Raw genomic sequence first — 17,980 nt, forward strand, 5'->3', positions numbered from 1 at the left:
ACTACAACCTACGGTCAGGTAGTTATAGAGAGGGAGAAAAATCTTGTGCATTTATTAAGAGGCATCCTAACCCCGTTACAGAGCACTAAGTGCAGTGGATCACTTTACTTCCCAGTGGAAAAGCAGCAGAGAGGGAAACAACCAGTGGGCAGTAGAACCGTGTCGGTGTTAGATCGCGGAAGGCAGCAGACGCCGCGGTGTTCCGCTCACGAACGCCAATTACAGAGCTCGATGGTGTCAACTCCGCTGCCTCCCTGCCCCCACCCAACGCGCCCAAACCTCCGAGCTGTCCTAACAGCCAGGAACCGGGGCCTGAAACAGCTTAGCCCCGATCCAAGGGAGACGAGTGGACCCGGCCACCCCGCTCACCATGATGCCCGCGTCGGCCCCGCCAGCCGCCGCTGCCGTCCAGCTCGGCCCCACTCCCGGCACATAAATCCGCCCGCTCGCCGCTCCAGACCAGCGCGCCCCGAGGTCACGCCAGCAGCCCGCCGCGATCAAGGCCCTTCAGAGCTGTCCGACCAGCCGCCTGCGCGGGCGAGGCCGCGGAGCGCTGAGACAGCGCGCGACGGACAACCGAGGCCTCACCGCTGTACCCCCACCGGCTAGCGACAAGCGAAGAAGGTAGAGGCTCCTGCCGTGACGCACGGCCCGCGGGCCCCTTAGCGACAACCCTGTCAGGCGTCGCGGGGACAGCCTGTCTCGGGCAGGACACCGCCGCGACCCCAACCACGTGATGCAGGAGGTCGCCCCGAGCGTGGAGTTTCCCCAGCTCCCGACCTCCGCGTGAGGCACGGCACCGTCGGAGCCTCCGGTAGAGGAGCAGGGGGAGCGGGGAGGGGTCCGACACGGCGGCAGCGTAAACGGAGCCCGGCGGAGGAGTGGGGGGAAGCGGAACGTGCGCATGCGCCGAGGTCACATCTCCCTCTCCCGTGCCGACGTTGCGCATGCACAACGTTGCGGACTGAGGGCGGAAGGGTGGCTGGGCCTGTGCCAGGTCGTGGCCGCGGTTAGATGTACCCAGGGCGGCTCTCCGAGGAACGAGGCAGAGTCGCTTGGTCCGAGGGAAGTAGGTGTCCTCCTTGCAGAATAGCCAGTACTGCGTACCACCTGGATCTGTCCGAAGGGGAGACAGCTGGATAGTCTGTCCCAAAGGAGCACTGGGAAATAGTCGCGTTGCTCAACAGTTTTGTCGTAAATTTTGCGGTTTTAAATGCGTCACTGTGGTCCCTTATGTGTGAGCTGGAAACAAATAGGAGCATTCTGCTTGAATAGATAAATTGTATTTCTGTAGCAAATACTTAACATTTGTTTGTATTTTGTCAAGCTTTGTCTGCCTCCTGAGAATTCCAGAAGGCCAATTCATAGAATCACAGGATGGTTTGAGTTGGAAGGAGCTGTATGGATAATCTCACTCTAAGCCTGTACCATGTCAGAGACACCTTTCATCAGAGCAGGTTGCTTAGAGCCCTGTCCAACCTGGCCTCCCAGGAATGGAGCATCCATCCAGTTTCCCTGGGCAATCTGTGTCAGTGCCTCAACACCCTCACAGTAAGGAACTTCTTAACACCCAATCTAAATCTCTCCACTTTAGTTTAAAACTGCTTGTCCTGGTCCTGTCACTATCTGCCTGCATAAAAATTCATTCTTGCTCTTACAATGCCATCTTTAGGTGAAGGGGCTCTAGGTCTCCAGGAGCTTTCTCTTCTCTAGACTGAGGATTGCCAACTTTCTCATCCTGTCTCCTTTGCACAGGTGCTCCAGTTCTGTGATCACCTTTGTGGACCTCATCTAGACTCACTCCAGGGGGTCCATGCCTTTCTTGTGCTGAGGACCCCAGAGCTGGACGCAAAACTAGGGTCGACCTACCACACCAAGACAATTACACCCTCAAATAAAAAAAAAAAAAGAAAATCCCCACTTGTGAATTCTACCTTGCAATGGATTTCAGAAGGTCCAACTTCCAATGAAAGATACTAAACCTGAAACTAGCTTCAGTTTTAGCATAATTCCTCTGTGGGTAGTTAGATATCTCAAAAACATGCACCCAAATTACTTCCCCATGTCATAATTCAAAAGCATGCCTTTCCTTAAAAAGAGCTTTTCACTCTAACACAGAGTATTAAATATTTTAGTTAAGCGTCTGGTTACTTTCTTAACATTAGTTTATTGTAGCTAATTCTCAACACAGACATTGTCCAATCACCTTTGCCCCCTTCCCTTTATAAAAATCTAAAGAAGAGTAAATATTTGGAAAAATAAAGAACTATGCACAAACTGAAGAGACGGAGAGGAACCAACAACAAAAAAAGAAATATGCTTCATGTAATTAACAAAGTAATACTCCTGGAAAGTTTTTAACTAGCTAAAGGTGAATCTTTCCTCTGAAATACCACTTTTATTTTTGACAGAATAGTAATTCTTTTCCAGTAAAACAGAAAATTGAACTCAATAATCTGTTGTTTTCTGAACAAAAAGTTAAGAAATTAAGTTGCTTTTTCGTGTGTATGATCATTCATAATACCTCTAAAATAAGTTCATATGAACTATGAAAAGAAGAAAATATAAACAAGTTATAAGATTATAAAAATAACAAAAGCTAGACCATTCAGACAAATTTCAATTAAAATCTATTTGAATAGAAAGAGCAATTGTGGTTTCTGTATATTTTGCATAATAGAGAAATGCTATTATATCAAGAAAAAAGTAGCAGTTCATACGGAATAAACAATTTATTTTAAAAAGTTTAATAATTCAGCAAAAAGTATACAAAGCTTTACATTGTGCAACTAAAAATTTCACCCAGAAGCAATTACGTTAAAAGAGGTAGAGACCTCGCTGTATACCCCAGCATGTATAGATTATCTTGCAACAAATTGAGTTGTCTACTGTGTAGGTGATACCTCAATTGCTTTCTTTTTGTTTTAACAACTACTTGGAGGATGACAAAAGAAAGTTCAAAAAATACCCTGTTCCACGCAGCTTAAAGAGTTCCTGCAAATTAAACATTATTTTTAAAAATTATCAAAAGCATGAAAAAGAATTCAAGATTTTTTTGGTTTTGACTTCACTATATTTTCATGGGGAAATATGAACTCATAGAGGAAATACCAAAATATAGGCAATTTTATGAGATTTAAGAGTAGCATCTGTTACAACACTAGTTGTTGGGGGTGGGTAGGTTTCTTTTTTTTTTTACTTATAGATTTTTTTTTCCCATAAGTTGCTGAGAAACTAATTATTGGGTACTTATGGGTATTGAAGAAAAAAGTGGCCAGGGTTGGGAGAGGAGTGTAGCATCTGGCTACACTTATTTTTCTCTGGGATGTTCTCTCCAAGGAGAGAGATACCGCAAGATTTGGGGCAGATAAAGGATGGGATTGGGCGCAGCTGGTCTCACTCTCTCTGGGTTTCAAAGTAGGATGGTCACATCTGCAGCTTGGGGTAAGGAATTCTCTGCCACCACCATAACCCAGATGGGAGCTGCCTTTTTTCTGCTGCTGGACCCCACATCCCCTGCCCTGCCAGGATGTCCCACAGGTTCAACTACTGCCATGGAGCTTCTGATACATTTCGTCCACCAGCCAGGGATTTTTGCTTATTCCTGCCATTCCAGCTTGCTGCTTCCAAGAGTCCTGCTGGGGCACCGGGATCGACTCGCCCAGGGGGTTTGTGCAGCAAAGCCTTTCTTCAATCCCTTCCCATCTGGGCCAAGCCGCCATAGCAGTGCGCTTCCCGAGCTCGCACCACAGTGCTCCCCGAGCTCCCACCTGCAGCCCCGGGGGAGTCACTGCACCTGCCCTGCCCAGCGGGAGCCACCAGCGCCCCTGCCGGCCGTGACCAGAACTGCACCAAGGGGAAAGTGCCTGCGGCCAAGAAGGCTGGGACTGGGGTTCTGGTTATGTTTCTTGTTAATGCCGTCGTTGTTGTTTTGTTTGCCTTGTTATACATACTAGTAAAAAATTGTTACTCCTATCCTCATATCTTTGCCTGAGGGCCCCTTAGTTCAAAATCATAATAATTCAGAGGGAGAGGGTTTACATTCTCCATTGCAAGGGAGGCTCCTGCCTTCCATAGCAGACACCTGTCTTTCATACCAAGACAGATGGCACCCAACATAGGGCCCAATGGCATTGAGAGAAAAAGGGTGACAAAGGAGTGACAGTTCTTGAGTAACCTGATTTGTTGTGTGTATAGAAACCTTGTTAAGTGTCACCATGTGGTCTAGCTTACGCTGGTTTGGGTGGTATCTGGTCATGACTATATTTCTCCCATTTGCAGCTCCTTATCTAAATTAGTTACATGGGGCATTGGCAACATAAGGCCTGATGTTAGCTTGTTGGCCATCAGCATTTTTTACATTAATAACAATGGCAGATAGGCCTGTAGTAGAGCCACTCAGCCCCATGATTCCAAAACCTGCTTGAGTGAGAGACCATGACTGAGGCCAAAAAAGTTGTGAAGTTATAGTTACATCTGCTCCCATGTTAATCAAACCTGCTATTATTGTGGTCTCTGGATATGTCCCTTGGCTGTAATAATGCAGGCCTTTTCCAGGCATTGATCTGTCACTTTTTGGGTCCTAAATAGTTGAGGTGGTCCTGTAGATTCAAGACCTCCTGTACCATGACTCCGATTCACTGCAATTGGAGCATAATTCACAAAAAGAACAAGTTGAACAATACAAATTCCTTTTTGAATAGTAACAGGGGGTTTTCTAACAGATACCATTGCATGAATTTGTCCCACATATTCAGAATCAATGTTGCCTAAATGTACATTAATACTTTAAATAATATACAAATATTGAATACAATACATTACATACACTGATGATAAAGGTTTTTAAACTAAGTATTTCATTGTTGCAATATTCAGTAATGTTCCCTTTAGATTTTTTTTTCTACTGTTTTTTATCAGACTTTAGAATCTAAAGATTGTTTCTTATTAAATTTCTAAACTTTTCAAAGGGTGAGGGAGGTGTTGAGGTTCCTCTAGGTGGAGAGGCAACACAGAGCTCTGAGCGGCTCCCAACACTTTTGAGAGTACTGAGAGAGGCCCAGGGCAGCCATCAGCCGAAGAAGGGGAGGGAAACGGCACAGGACGGCTCCAGCCCTGCTCCCACGGATTTCCTCCAATGTGTGCAGCAGACACATCCCCCTACGTCTGGATACAGCTCCCACCCCGCTTGGACAGCCTCCGAAAGGGCAGCAAGGGTGGGGGGAGGTCCCAGGGGTTTCGAGGGGTGTCCCGAACAGTCGCGTCCCTCCCCCACACCCGCAGCACCCTGTCCTGGGTGCCGGCAGCCGCACCCCCTCAGGGTGGGGAGGTGGAAGGGCAGAGGCCCCACCAGGAGATCTTATCACCGGCATTTCAGGCAACGAAAAATTGCAGAGTTAATGAAACCATTCGTCTGTTCAGTTTGGGAGGGAGTGGAGGGACAGACCACTTGGGGGGGAGTGGTGGGACAGACATCTTGGCTTGTTCTTCAATTTGTCTCTTCTGTGAATGCATTTCAGCAGAAGTAACATATTTTAACTTAGCATTCCGTTTGATTGTTGTGCCAAAGAAAGCCACACAGGCTTAACACGGTTCTTCAGAGAGACACAGAGGAGCATCACCTGTCTCCTCCCACAATAACAGATGCTGGAAAAATTCCTTCAAAAGCAACTCCAGCAGACTCCTCAGGGAAAAACACATTCTCAAGCTGAATCCCATCTTTCTGCTGTTCCCCATTAACTCCCATTTCTTGTTCTGCTTCCATATTCTGACACATAAAGGCAGTACTGGCATCGGTTTCAAAGTCCTATAATTTTCCACAACAACACACCACGAAGGGCATGATTAAAAGCTTGAAAATCCTTCTTCTTCTTCTTCAGCAAAACTCTGAAACAGTTTCTCTTCCCGTATTAACTGATTCTCCATTATGTTCCCCAGTGGCTCACCTTTAGGTGTCAAAGTTTGGTCTGGACCTACAGCAGCTCTCCATGCTGCTTTATGGTTTACTGTAACTCCCTGTTGTTTCCAGTGGCTTACCTGCATTCCAGGTGTCAAAATCAATCTCATCCAGACTGGCAACATCTTCCTGCTGCTCTCAAAAGCTACACTGGGGCCCCATCTCTGGCTGTGCCTCGCCCCACAACCCAACAGTCACAGCTCTCCCAGCTGCTGGCAGCCCTTTTCAGCTGCTTCCCGATCACCTGAGTGGTCACCATTTGTTGTAGTTGAGACAGTCATAGCTGAGACGGAGACAACATAAAGTAACACTCCATTTTCAGAAGGCTTCAAACCCATTTTTGTTCTAGCATGCATGCTTTTTATACATTATTTTAAAACTGCTAAGTTTACACTTTACTCATTGGTCAGAAGAGACAAACAACATGCTTATTGGAATAGGCAGTTGCAGGTTTCTCTTATTTATCCTTCTTTCTTGGTTTCTATGTCAATGACCTTGGTAGGAAATTCTTCCAGGGATAAACATGGATCCTCTTATCAAACTTCTTTTTGGCTCACAGAAGTCACTGTAAAACCTCTTCCACAGACCTGGATTGGGTGGGGGTTCTGGTGACAGAGAGATGCGAGATGGGCCTGGTGCTGAAGAGACTTCAGCAGCTGGGTGGGAAACCCTCCCCTTACCTTGAAGACGGAGAGTCTAATGGTGCAGCAGTGGAATCCACAGCCAGATGTTACAACAGCCCAGGTTCCAGCTGAACTGCAGGAGCAGTCACAGCCAGCAGCAGTCACCCCTGTGGAAAAGCAGAAGTCTAAGATCAAACCAGCACGGGAATGGGATGGAGCTCACAACCCACAGGGGAGCCAGAGGCTGAGATCATCGTTGGATCCCTGTCATACAGCAGTGCCTGTAATATGTAAAAAGACATTGTACGATGGGGACGTGAGCCTTACACAACCTGGTTACTTTGGGTCTGGGACCTTATGGATACAGGCGTGCAACTGAATGGTGGTGAGGTAAGGAATTTGGGACTCTTGACCCAGGACTCAGGTATGAATCAGATTTTTGTAAGGGTGCCAGGGTCCCTTTCCCTCTGGGAGCGGCTTTTAATGAGTGTAAGAGAGAGGTTTGTCCACAGAGAGAGAATGCAGGAGCACCATCATAGAATGCGCTGGAAAACCCTTGAGGAAGGGATCCAACAGCTGAGAGAAGTGGCAGTATTGGAAGATATCCGTCTTTGGGAGGGATGGACAGCATGATAATGACCCCGACAAGGTCAGGTGCACAGGGCAAATGTTGTGTAACCTGGAAAAGCTAGGGCTGTTATAAATGAGAAGCTTGACTAGGCCAATATTCAACCAGGAATCAATTTATTAATTAATATGGTAAAGTATGAGCAATACAGCGCTGGGTACAGTGGGGGAAGTTTCCCCTCCAACTGCACACTGATAGTTGAGGCTTACAGATATTTATAGGCGTACTCATAAGCTTTCTCAGCAGTTTCTATTCCAAATTTTTACGTCACAATTCCATATACTATTGTGATTTAGCTTTTCTCAGGATGTATCCCAGAAAGGAGTATTCCCAGATGGTGGTGGTCCGGTATGGTGGCTATTACCCTCAGGGCAGAAGCCCAGCGGGGAATGCCGGCCGGCCAGGATAGCTCAGCGGGGGGCTCAGGCAACCCAGGCAAGCTATAGTGATTTGCAGCTCAGCTCTTTAGTGATTTCAGCTCTTTTAGCTTGCCTGGTGCCATCGGTACCGCTGCAGCAGCAGACGCAGAGAGAGAGGAGAAGCGCTGTATGGGTTCCGCAGGGTTCTTTTATTCAGGTCTCCGCGAAGGGTCCAGTGACAGCTCTCCTCTGCCGAACCGGGCAGAGTTAGGGGTTTTTATACCTTACAGGGGTATTGAAAACTGTCCAATAGTAAGGGTCAAGGGAAAAGTGACCTATGGATATACAGGGAGATAAACAGGGTCCCAAAGGCGGAAGAGAGGGGCTTCTAAAGCCTTAGTCATGCTGACTTTGGTATTTCCTAGTTCAGGCTTCTGATCGCCAGGGAGGCCGTGCAGGCCCTGTGCCTGCTACAGTCCGGCTTCCGAAAGAAGAAAGAAGTCTCCCGGCTGGTGAGGTCCAGATTCCAGATGTGGGTCCACCTTTTAATTGCAAGGACTATAAATCTCATAACAGTGATGTCCAGCTTCCCTTGGTCGAAACTATCAATCCTTGAGTTGATGTTCATCTTCCTTTCTCAAGCTGCTTTTCACTGTTTTGCTAAGGCGTCGAGATAAGCATGTTTTCTTTTTATATATTCTAAAGCTATAGTTTCAAAGATCCTTACTACAAGAAATATTCTAAAATTATACTTCAAAAGGTTATTATTGCAAAACTCTTTAAGGCTTAGCTAGAAGCAGAAAGTTCCTGTCAAACAGCAACACCCTTAAAGCTTTAATTCAAATGCTCCTAAATCAACTTAAGACTTATAAAGGTTAATTACAAATAAAGGATAGGTGTAAATGCCTTCTTCCATGCTTTACTTCCTCAGTTATTTATTAGAATTTGTCTTTAAAACTGTCCTATGGTTGGTTTCCACACATATCACAATCACAAATACACATGTTGCCTGTATGTACCTGACATGAAACACAGCTTTTTATTTCACAGGGGCATCTCAATACACCACGTCATTGAAACAATTAATGCATCACTGTGAAGCAAGAACAGCTTTTACTCTATAAATGACTCTATGAATGCCTTTTAGATACAAGATTCTTTGATCCTCTTAACTTCATTGTCCCCCGGCAGAGCAAACACAATTCCTTCAACCTTTCACTATATGCCAAGTTCCCCAGCACTACAATCAACTTGTTCCCCCCCAAACTGGATCCACTCCAATTTTCCAGTGCCTATCAAAACTTATAAAATCCTTTTGAATGTGAAAGTGTGAACAGATTGTCTTCTGTGAGTTGATGAAGAAAGGATGCCTTTGTATCCTAATCCTAGTAATTCTTTTTGATATCTCCAGTAACCATCTGCTTTGTCTTCATTTTTACCATCAGCTGTGAAACTCCATACCTTCTCCATGTCCTTTCTGAGTCTTTTTTCCTCTGATAGCACAGTACATCGAGGTTTCCTGGCACTGAGGTCCCCTCAGTGTTTACTCACATTCATATCTTTACTCAGCTTTGTTTTGCATGTTCAGCTAAGATGCAGCATGTGCTGAGTCTAATGAACAGCATGTTAGCTTTCTTATTTCCTAAGAGGTACGAAGTGCTTCTTTTTTTTTTTTTTCTTTGCAGACAGCTGTTTGTTTTAAGAGTTTGAAGAACTAAATTCTATTACACTTGGGAGAAGATTCCTTTCTCAGAAGGTTCTTTATTCGATAAACATAAAAATGTTGGTGGTCCATGAGAGTTAGAAATTAAAAGGTTAAAGGTGAAAGTAAGAGAAAACAGGAATGGTGGAATCCTCGGAGAAAGCACCATCTGTCTTCAGAGCAGCTAAGAGAAATTGTCAGCAAGGATCCAAAAATATAGTTCAAGAAATATCATACCATGGGACACTTTTGTCTATGATACTAATTATAATCTATTGCTCTTACTGATGACCTAAAGAATATGCAGAAACCAGGGCAAAAATAAAAATAGAAAAAATGGAAGATGGCGGCATATGCTAGGTTAATCTTCAGCAAGACTTGTTTTTTTCATTATTTTCAGAGCTGAGATTTAAAAGGAAAAAGCTGTGCACTGGGTACTTGAGTGGACTCTGAATGGAAGTAGATTTTCTTTTACAGCTTTTGGACATCTTTGTTTAAGACAGGCTGTTGCAGCTGCTATTAAGCACAAAATGTAATGCCAATATATTCACAGGGCTGTTTCCCAAGACAGTTGAATGCATTTGTTCCCCATATTTGACACAATTTTAGTACAGATAGGAAATCTAAGTTCAATCAACACAAGGTTGTCAGCCTACAGAGGAAACAAGAAGTGATCTGGAACTGGATAATAAAACAGACTAACTTGGAAACGTAGAACTATGTATACCTGGAATGAGAAAATGTAATTTAAGATATGAAGAACTGAACAATATAGAGTTTCTTCTTCCTTATAAATGTGTAGTCTTACAGGGAGAGTTACACCACTTTAGTAGGCATACCAGGTCAGAGACCTTCAATGCACAGAGTGACACTGTTATCTAATACTTTGATCTTATAAGAAGTGACTAAATGCTGCTGTGAAAGTAGGTAAGCCCATATGCTGCCACCAAATTAAAAAAATAGACAATGAAGTGGAAGGCAGCTCCAAAGCCAAAGAGGGACTTACAGACAGACCTCTGATGTCTTGGAGCTCAGCAGAAGAGAGTTTTCAAGGAGTGTAGAAAAAGGAAGTCAGGGTGACTGCCCAGAGAACAAGAATGAGGGTATTTTTTTTCTAGATTCTAGGAAAAAAACATAGCAAAAAGAGAAGAATCATGTGAGAGAATAGGTTCTATGGCAGAAGGATTCACAGTACTTTATTTTGTGGACTGTCAGCTTTCTGATGAACCTACATTACATATCTGTCTTAAAATTCTTCCAGCCAAAAAATGTAAAAAGACTGAGGCTGGAGATGTGAAAGGAATATATTTGGTGTGAACAAGAGTGAAAAATAAACAAAATGACCACTTTTTAGCTCCCCAAACCAGGAAGCAGTAGATTCTGCTCCCTATTCCTGATGGTTAGTAACTTAGAGCAGGTTTTCCATTTAAGTCTTAAGTTACCATCCATTGTGAGTCAAGATGGCAAAACTAGACTATACTGCAGTATTTTCCTAGATTTAACCTGCAATCCTGCAACTGCTGTACTCATTCAGGTATATATACTGGTGTATGAATAGGGCTGTGGAAAGATTTGGTGCATATGACAATATCTCAGGATTGTTGGAAGAAAGGGAATTAACAATCCTCACAGTGAGGGAAGATAGCTGAAGTCTGTGTTTTAAAAGCTCGCTGTGTAGCAGAAGACAAAGCATAAGGTACTCTGACAAGCCTGAAATTCTAAACTAGGCTTCTGCATGGTCTAAGAATATTTGACTGTGTGGTTGGGTAATATCCATCTAACATTTTTTGCAAGCTAGATAACTGTCTCAGTTTGAAACACTGTCTGTAAAGGAAGGCAGGAGCCTCCCTTGAAATGGAAAACATAAACCCCTTCCCTCTGAATTACTATAATTTTGAAATTAAGGAGCTTTCAGGCAGACATATGAAAATAGGAACAACAGTGATTTACTAGTATGTATAACACGGCAAACAAACAACAACAATGGCAGTGACAACGACCAGAACCAGAACCCCAGTCCCAGCCTTCTTGGCCGCAGGCATTTTCCCCTTCAGTGCAGTTCCAGTCACAGCCGGCAGGGGTGCTGGTGGCTCCCGCCGGGCAGGGCAGGTGCGGTGATTCCCCCGGGGCTGCAGGGGGTGCACAGGTGTGAGCTCAGGGAGCATGCTGCTGTGGCAGCTTGGCCCAGATGGGAAGGGATAATGGCGGTTTTGTCCTAGACAACAAAGGGACAGAAGAGAGGCTTTGTTTCACAAACCTCCTGGGGCAGTCGATCCAAGTGCCCCAGCAGGACCCTTGGAAGCAGCAAGCTGGAACAGCAAGAATGAGCAAAAATCCCCAAGGGTGGTGGATGAGATATATCAAACTCCACAGCTGTATCAGGAACCACTGGATGTCTTGGCAAGCAGGGCGTGTGGGGCCACAGTAGAGTGAAAGCTAGGAGCAGTGGCAAAAAGGCGGTGGGGAGGGACCAGTGGCGACCCAGCTCCCAGCAGAGCAGGGGAAGGCAAGCTTGGGATCCTGAGGTTTTCCCTTGACGCACCTGAGCAGATGGTGAAAAGTGTCTCTTTTACTGAGGTAGGGTGTTAATAAAGTTCCAATACAAAGGCTGCCCTTATGAGCAGAGCTCCACTCGTGGTAGAAGAAAGGCAGCAGGAGACGGAGCCCTGCAGTGGTGACGAATTCTCCCCACAGTGACTGACCACAGCCTTTCTCCCCTTTGAAAGCTGAGAGCACAAGACTGTTACAGGCTGTACTCAACCCCATTTTCCCAGTCCAAATCTCAGGCCTGAGCTCTGACAGCTTCTTTTGTCTCTCTTAGGTATCCTAGCAACATGTATGGGGGAAAATTCCTTAAGAGGGAAAAAAATCAACAAAAGTACAACTCCTGAAACCAACAGTAAAGTAACATGTGACCACAAATGATTAGGGACTGCTTGAGAAAGGAGTTTCCCCATCTAACCCTGCATTAACCTAAAGCTTGTCTCTGTGGAACTTCTACATACACATCACCACACAGCAGAACAAATGCTGTGAAACCCTAGCTGTGCTGGGATTCTGCTGCCTTCCAAGACACAGATTGGCATGCATGAACACGTTGACACGTTTAATTTGCTTGTGCTGACATGTCTAGGAAAAGGTATGACATCTGTGATTTTAGCCCTCCATACCAATTATTTGCATACCATTGCCTGAGGCCATCAGGAGTGTGCATGAATTCTATGTATTTGCAAGACACATAAAGCTTCTCAGATGCACAATGGGGAGTTCACCAACTACACAAGATTTTACATTTTTTGTACCAATTTCAGAGTTTCAAATAAAAAACAATGAATGAAAGAGGACAATGGATCAATTTGTGACTACAACTGAGGAACATGGGATACATAAACCAGTAAACGGATCTCCATCATCCATATGCAGGCTTAGATTTCCAAGTTTCTGGGAATATTTCCAATGACAGTCCCTCTTAAATAAAACCAATGCAAGTATTATTCAATACAGGTCACTAATAGCTACTAGAATTTGCATTATGTTTAATTTTTCAATTAATTGTTGAGTAATCTCAATTAAAAGTCAAAAGTGGAATTGCTAGGGGAAAACAACACAAGTTTTTCTTTAAAGCAGTGTATATTTCAATTAAGAGGAAAGAGTGTCACACACTTGATAGAGAAGAAGAATCCCAGGTCAGTAATGCAGCCTTTGCTTCACTGAGCATTAATAATACTTGACAAAAATCCTATGAGTCTGATTCAAGTTTTGGGTCATGTTTATTAAATCATCTATAGATCTGCTAAGTTACATCGGGGAAAAAAAACCCCTCTAAAACACACAGAAGGAGCGAATGTGTTTACAAAGTGCAGAAACGTAAAGAAATTGTGTAGAAATCTGATCTTATGAGAGATTTTGACATGCAATGTTATTTCCCAAGTAATTGTAAGAAAATTCTGATGAAAATCTGCCAAGCCATGCACCTCACTAGAAAATTTGGTCCCTGAAACAAACCAAATAATAATTGTATGTGAATAAAAAACTATTGAAATGGCTCACAAATATTTTGCATTCTTTCGAAATAATTTTTTGTGAGAAAAGAGTTAAGATTTTAACTTCTTCTGAACAATAAACCTACCAAATTAACAGACAACTTGACCATCATGTTATTTTAAAATGCACATAAAAGAAGATTGGTGACAAATGTATTTATTTCTTCATCTCACATGGTGATGAAATAATTTCAGCAAACACTGCTTATTCCAAGATACTATGTTACATTCAAAGTCAGTTTTCATCTATGTTATATCAAATATGCAAAGGGCAAGAAACATTTTCCTGGATTGGACATATTCAATAATCAGTTCATGAGTGGAACACCAATAACATGCAAAGTCTGACAGTGTATGTGGTACATATGTGGAGTTATAGAATTTGGAAGTTCTTCCAGAGTGTCAGCAAAACTGACATTCTTCATAAATTTCAGCTTTTTTTGCACTGGTGCAAATTTTCCTTTCTCTTTAAAGGTGTTTACCCTAATAAAAACATAAAATTGTATCCTGCTGCTCTGCCCTATGCTTATTCTAATGTAAATCAAGTGTTATTCCCTCCAAGTTTAGTTTTACCACAGTAAAAATGTTGAAACGAACACTGAAACTTCCCTATTTTTTCTCCATCAACATGGCAAGGACATTTGTGGAAAAATTATAAATTCACATCAGTGAATGCAACATTAATATAAAAACAATGTATTTCTAATAAATCTGATAAAATGTATGTATTCCAAGTCTTATCTTTGAAATAATTCTGCAAGGAAAAGTGAATTGATTCCAGTTTCAACTAAAATTTTCTCATGGGAATGGAAATTGATACAATAAATTGAGGCAGCTTACTGTTGTTGCTCTCCAGTCTTTGACTTACACAACTAGAACTGCTCCTCTGAGCTCATCTCTCAGTGCTTGTGCTTAATAATCTTTCAGTGAAGAGAAAGTTAAGGCTTCCTTTTCAGTTTTGTGTTTTTTAATAAGCATTAGATCAACAGAGAAGAGTCTCTAAATATGTTTTAGATGGACAAACAAAGCCAAATCAGTTATTACTGAAATTATTTCCTGTCTCTACCTAGTAAAAAGCAGAGTCTCAGGCTCAGTGAAATGTGAAAGAAAAATGCACATTAATCAATTATGAAAAAGAGGAAGTTTCTTTGAATGAGGAAAAGCTGATTGGAATTAAGATAGGCTTTGTTCATATCTGCAAGTTACATGGAGAGTACTTTTCAGTGGAACAGAAAAGGGGGATTTGGGAGTGTTTGCCTGCTTAATGCTATGGTGCTTCAGAGCCCATGTGAAAATTTGCTGCTAGCTATTAATCATCATTGTGTCTCTGCAAAGAAGCTGTTACAATGATGACTATATGTCATTATATTTCCACTCTAAATAACAAATCAGAGTGCTGGGAAAGTTGGATAAGAGCGGCTGGCAAACTTTTAAGCTGTGGAATCTATTAAAATAAATTTACATCACATTTGCTATTTTTGCTGGTATGGAAATCATACTTTAACATGAAACAGTATGCTATGTTCATGAGTCCTGGTCTTTTATCCTCCTGTCTCTGAGCCTACTCTCCAGGTCAGCTTTTGCCCGTGCTGACAGCATGTTTTTCTCATAGCCTCTCTTCTAATAGCCTTTGGTTGCTTTCAAGTTCAATTTATCACAATGAAGTTATTATGCATAACAGTTTGGAAAGCAGAATAGGTGGTGTCTGAGCCTGCTGTATTGCTGCAAAATGGGTTCATTCTCTTCAAGCCAGCTCAGTTACTGAAGTCTTACTGGTGGGACACTGCAGTGGACATCCAGATGATCCCATCCTGATGAAAACAATTAGCTTCAAACTGCAAGAAGCCACAGGGTCACCTTTTGTTTTAGTGAGACTGCACCATTTAATGTGCTGCAGCAGATTTCAAATTCACGTTGTACTCTTCTTTTATGGTCTTTATTTATAGGTGTGTAAAGCAACTGGGAAAGTTTGAGTCACATACTGTTCAGGAGTTGTATTAGAATCTAAACCATTGTCTTATGTTTATTTTACAAAGTGTTAGACTTGAAACATGTCAGGCTTAATTCTGTTAGGCTGAACTGCCTAAAATAGAGACCTGAGGTTCCTCAAACAGAACCTGAAAATTTCCTTTCTGCTAACCATCAGCAACAAGCCAACAATAAACAACCCCAAAATGTTCAAGATGCCAGTACAGGTATCTGTTACAAGAATACAGAAAAGACCTGAAAACCATTTATAAATGGAAAATTATGCAGCCATTAAAAATGACTTAATTTTGAGCCTGTATTGAGGTGCTGCAAGTCACCTGTTCTTGCCAGGCACAGCTGGTTGTATTCATTGCTAAGAACCTTGTAGACCACTGAATTCAATAGTACAACACAGCTGCTACTCCTACAGGGTAAATCTTACTTTATTTTGGCATTAACTTAGCTTTTAACACAACAATAGGTTTCTTATTTTTCCTTATCAGGCTCTCCTAGCACTACTATGACAAAACAAGCCAGTTGCACACTACCTGACTTTACACTGCTAAGAGCCAAGTACCTGTTTTTCAGATTACTCAGTAAAAAAGATTCTGTTGTCTTGATTATACATTTTGGTATTTACTGGATAAACCCATCAAATAATACTCATTCTAGATTAAAACTTACAGCAAAGATTATTTAGAATAATATGATGCTTCCACCCTCTTTGTCTATTCCCTTATTTTCCACTCCCCTCCTATTTTCTTTCTTTCTTATTTTTCTGGTTTTAATATGAAGGAAAAAATATTATCAAAATTTCTCTCTTGTAATCTGCTTGGTGTGGCTTTGTGTTTTTGAAAGGTAAAATTAAACTGTGCCATCAGGTATCTTATTTCTTAAAATTATTTCTATTTATTAAAAAAGCAGATAATGTATTTAAAACATATAGTTTTGAACAACATAAAATGCATTTATTACAGATACAAAAAACATAACAAAATCTGGACTAACTGCAGTTTGAGTTTCAGAAGTCTATTTTTTCCCTACTGTTTATTAACCTTCCTTCAACAATGCATGAGTACAATTTGGTGCAATTAGCAGGCTACAAAAAATTTTAAAATAATTAGTACTACATTTAAGGCCAGATATAGAGTTTTTGGTCAAAAAATGGTGAGGGAATAAAAATATTTGACTTCTGGATATAATTTATTCAAATGTCTCAGATTACCAGTGCTATTCCTAACTATTGGATAGAGATTTTTTTTCCCTGTCACGCGTTCACAAAAAGGCCAGACATTATTTTTGCAATATTGGCACAACTAGGCATTTCCTTTATCCATGAGTGATCTCATGCAAAGAAGTTTTGATGAATATTATGATAATTACTCCTTGTTTAAGTAGAGAAGTATAACAAGCTGTGTAAGTAAGGAGGCAAGTTAATCTGTTGAAGAAAAGGTTGCATTAACCCACCTGTAAAAATCACATAAAAAACCTTTGCTTGATGTATTTTAGCCAAGAAATATCGTTTTGTTGTACTTCTTCAACCATCAACAACATAGGTCTCACTGATTGTATCAATAGAAAATTTAGGTCTACAAAATGGAAAAAAGCCACTCAAATGAAAGGTTTCTCAGGACAAAATGGAATACAAAAAGAAAAGAAAACAGAAAGAACCAGAAGAGCAACACAGCCTTGAAGCCAGTTTAGTTTGAATACATGACCACTATAAATCATGAATGTCCTAAGCAAGAATGTACGTGGTTGCGTCAAAAAATGGAGACCCTAATTTTAGGTCAATAAAAATAAAGTATTTAAATTCTCTAAGTCAGTTTTATAATAATTTTGTTGTCGTTATCATGGCCTCAGTGCAAGAGATAAAGTTTGCAGGAAAGTTTGTATCTCTTATGAGACTGGCATGTTAAGAAATGTTCACAAATTTGAAAGCTTCCCTTTTCTTTCATCCTCTCAGTTGAGTTAACAAAAGATTTTACATCTCTCATAAAGCTGTTTAGGGGTTTCAGAAGATGTTTTGCTCTTAATTATCCTGTTTATTATAACAATTGACTCTTGCAAAACCTACAGCAATCCCCCAACAGGGATTGCTGGCTTCACAACACATCCAAACCAGGCAAAATCAGACTCAGAAGTCTTGAGAGTTTTGGTATTTACTAGCATGGCCTTGTAAATCATCCAGAAATACAGACACCGATGTTAGAGTAATATCCATACTTGCTCTACCTGAGTAATGTTGCAATATATTATACAACACAATGTTGTAGTATATTTGTGTTTGCATGCACATGCATACAAAGTTGTGGAAATTTTTTTGTGCAAAAAGCCTTACTGTACTACACTGGTGGTCTTTGCTGTTGTGCTGTTATTTCATAGTAATTTATCATTGCTTTATTTTTTCTTAATTTTCCAAGAAACATAGCACAAAGAGTAGTGATTTATCTGGGTCCAAGCCCATTGCTGTCCAAGCATTTCTTTGAGTAGAGTCACAGTGTTGCCTAAATCTTGTCCTGCAAGCAAAGCCAGATGCACAACATAGGTAGTGTTTCCATCTTCTTGGGACTCAGAGGGGTGTTCTTTGTAATGAAATTGATATTTTAATTTTCTGTATTTTGCAGAGTGAGTTTGGGAGCGATGAAGCATGAAACATCACTTTGGCAATTAGTATTCTCACAAGAATATATGATTTATA

The 17,980-nt window shown here is 41.8% G+C and overlaps 1 protein-coding gene and 2 long non-coding RNA genes across 9 annotated transcripts in view; 2 read left to right on the forward strand and 1 right to left on the reverse strand.

The window, feature by feature from the left end:
* The window catches only part of TMEM161B (transmembrane protein 161B), a 64,892-nt gene that overhangs the window by 45,405 nt on the left and 1,507 nt on the right, over positions 1-17,980 (reverse strand). For 3 of the 7 annotated variants that reach the window (XM_064405041.1, XM_064405039.1, XM_064405038.1), the window contains exon 2: positions 6,637-6,746. In XM_064405041.1, coding sequence (XP_064261111.1) covers positions 6,637-6,746 — 110 coding nt within the window. Of the gene's footprint in view, positions 1-369; positions 515-780; positions 867-6,636; positions 6,747-17,980 lie in introns of those variants that run through there. The other 4 variants (XM_064405046.1, XM_064405043.1, XM_064405044.1 and 1 more) reach the window with 4 other exon arrangements.
* Positions 773-3,420, forward strand: LOC135291053 (uncharacterized). Its single transcript, XR_010353918.1, has 2 exons — positions 773-1,551; positions 1,756-3,420. It is a non-coding gene; the product is annotated as an uncharacterized LOC135291053 (long non-coding RNA).
* Positions 17,690-17,980, forward strand: part of LOC135291054 (uncharacterized) — a 1,544-nt gene continuing 1,253 nt past the window's right edge. The window contains exons 1-2 of the long non-coding RNA XR_010353919.1: positions 17,690-17,827; positions 17,907-17,980. The exon at positions 17,907-17,980 is cut by the window's right edge and continues 84 nt beyond it. This is a non-coding gene — a long non-coding RNA (uncharacterized LOC135291054). The remainder of the gene's footprint in view (positions 17,828-17,906) is intronic.

Source organism: Passer domesticus, chromosome Z (genome assembly GCF_036417665.1).
Source record: "Passer domesticus isolate bPasDom1 chromosome Z, bPasDom1.hap1, whole genome shotgun sequence".
Classification (NCBI taxonomy): domain Eukaryota; kingdom Metazoa; phylum Chordata; class Aves; order Passeriformes; family Passeridae; genus Passer; species Passer domesticus.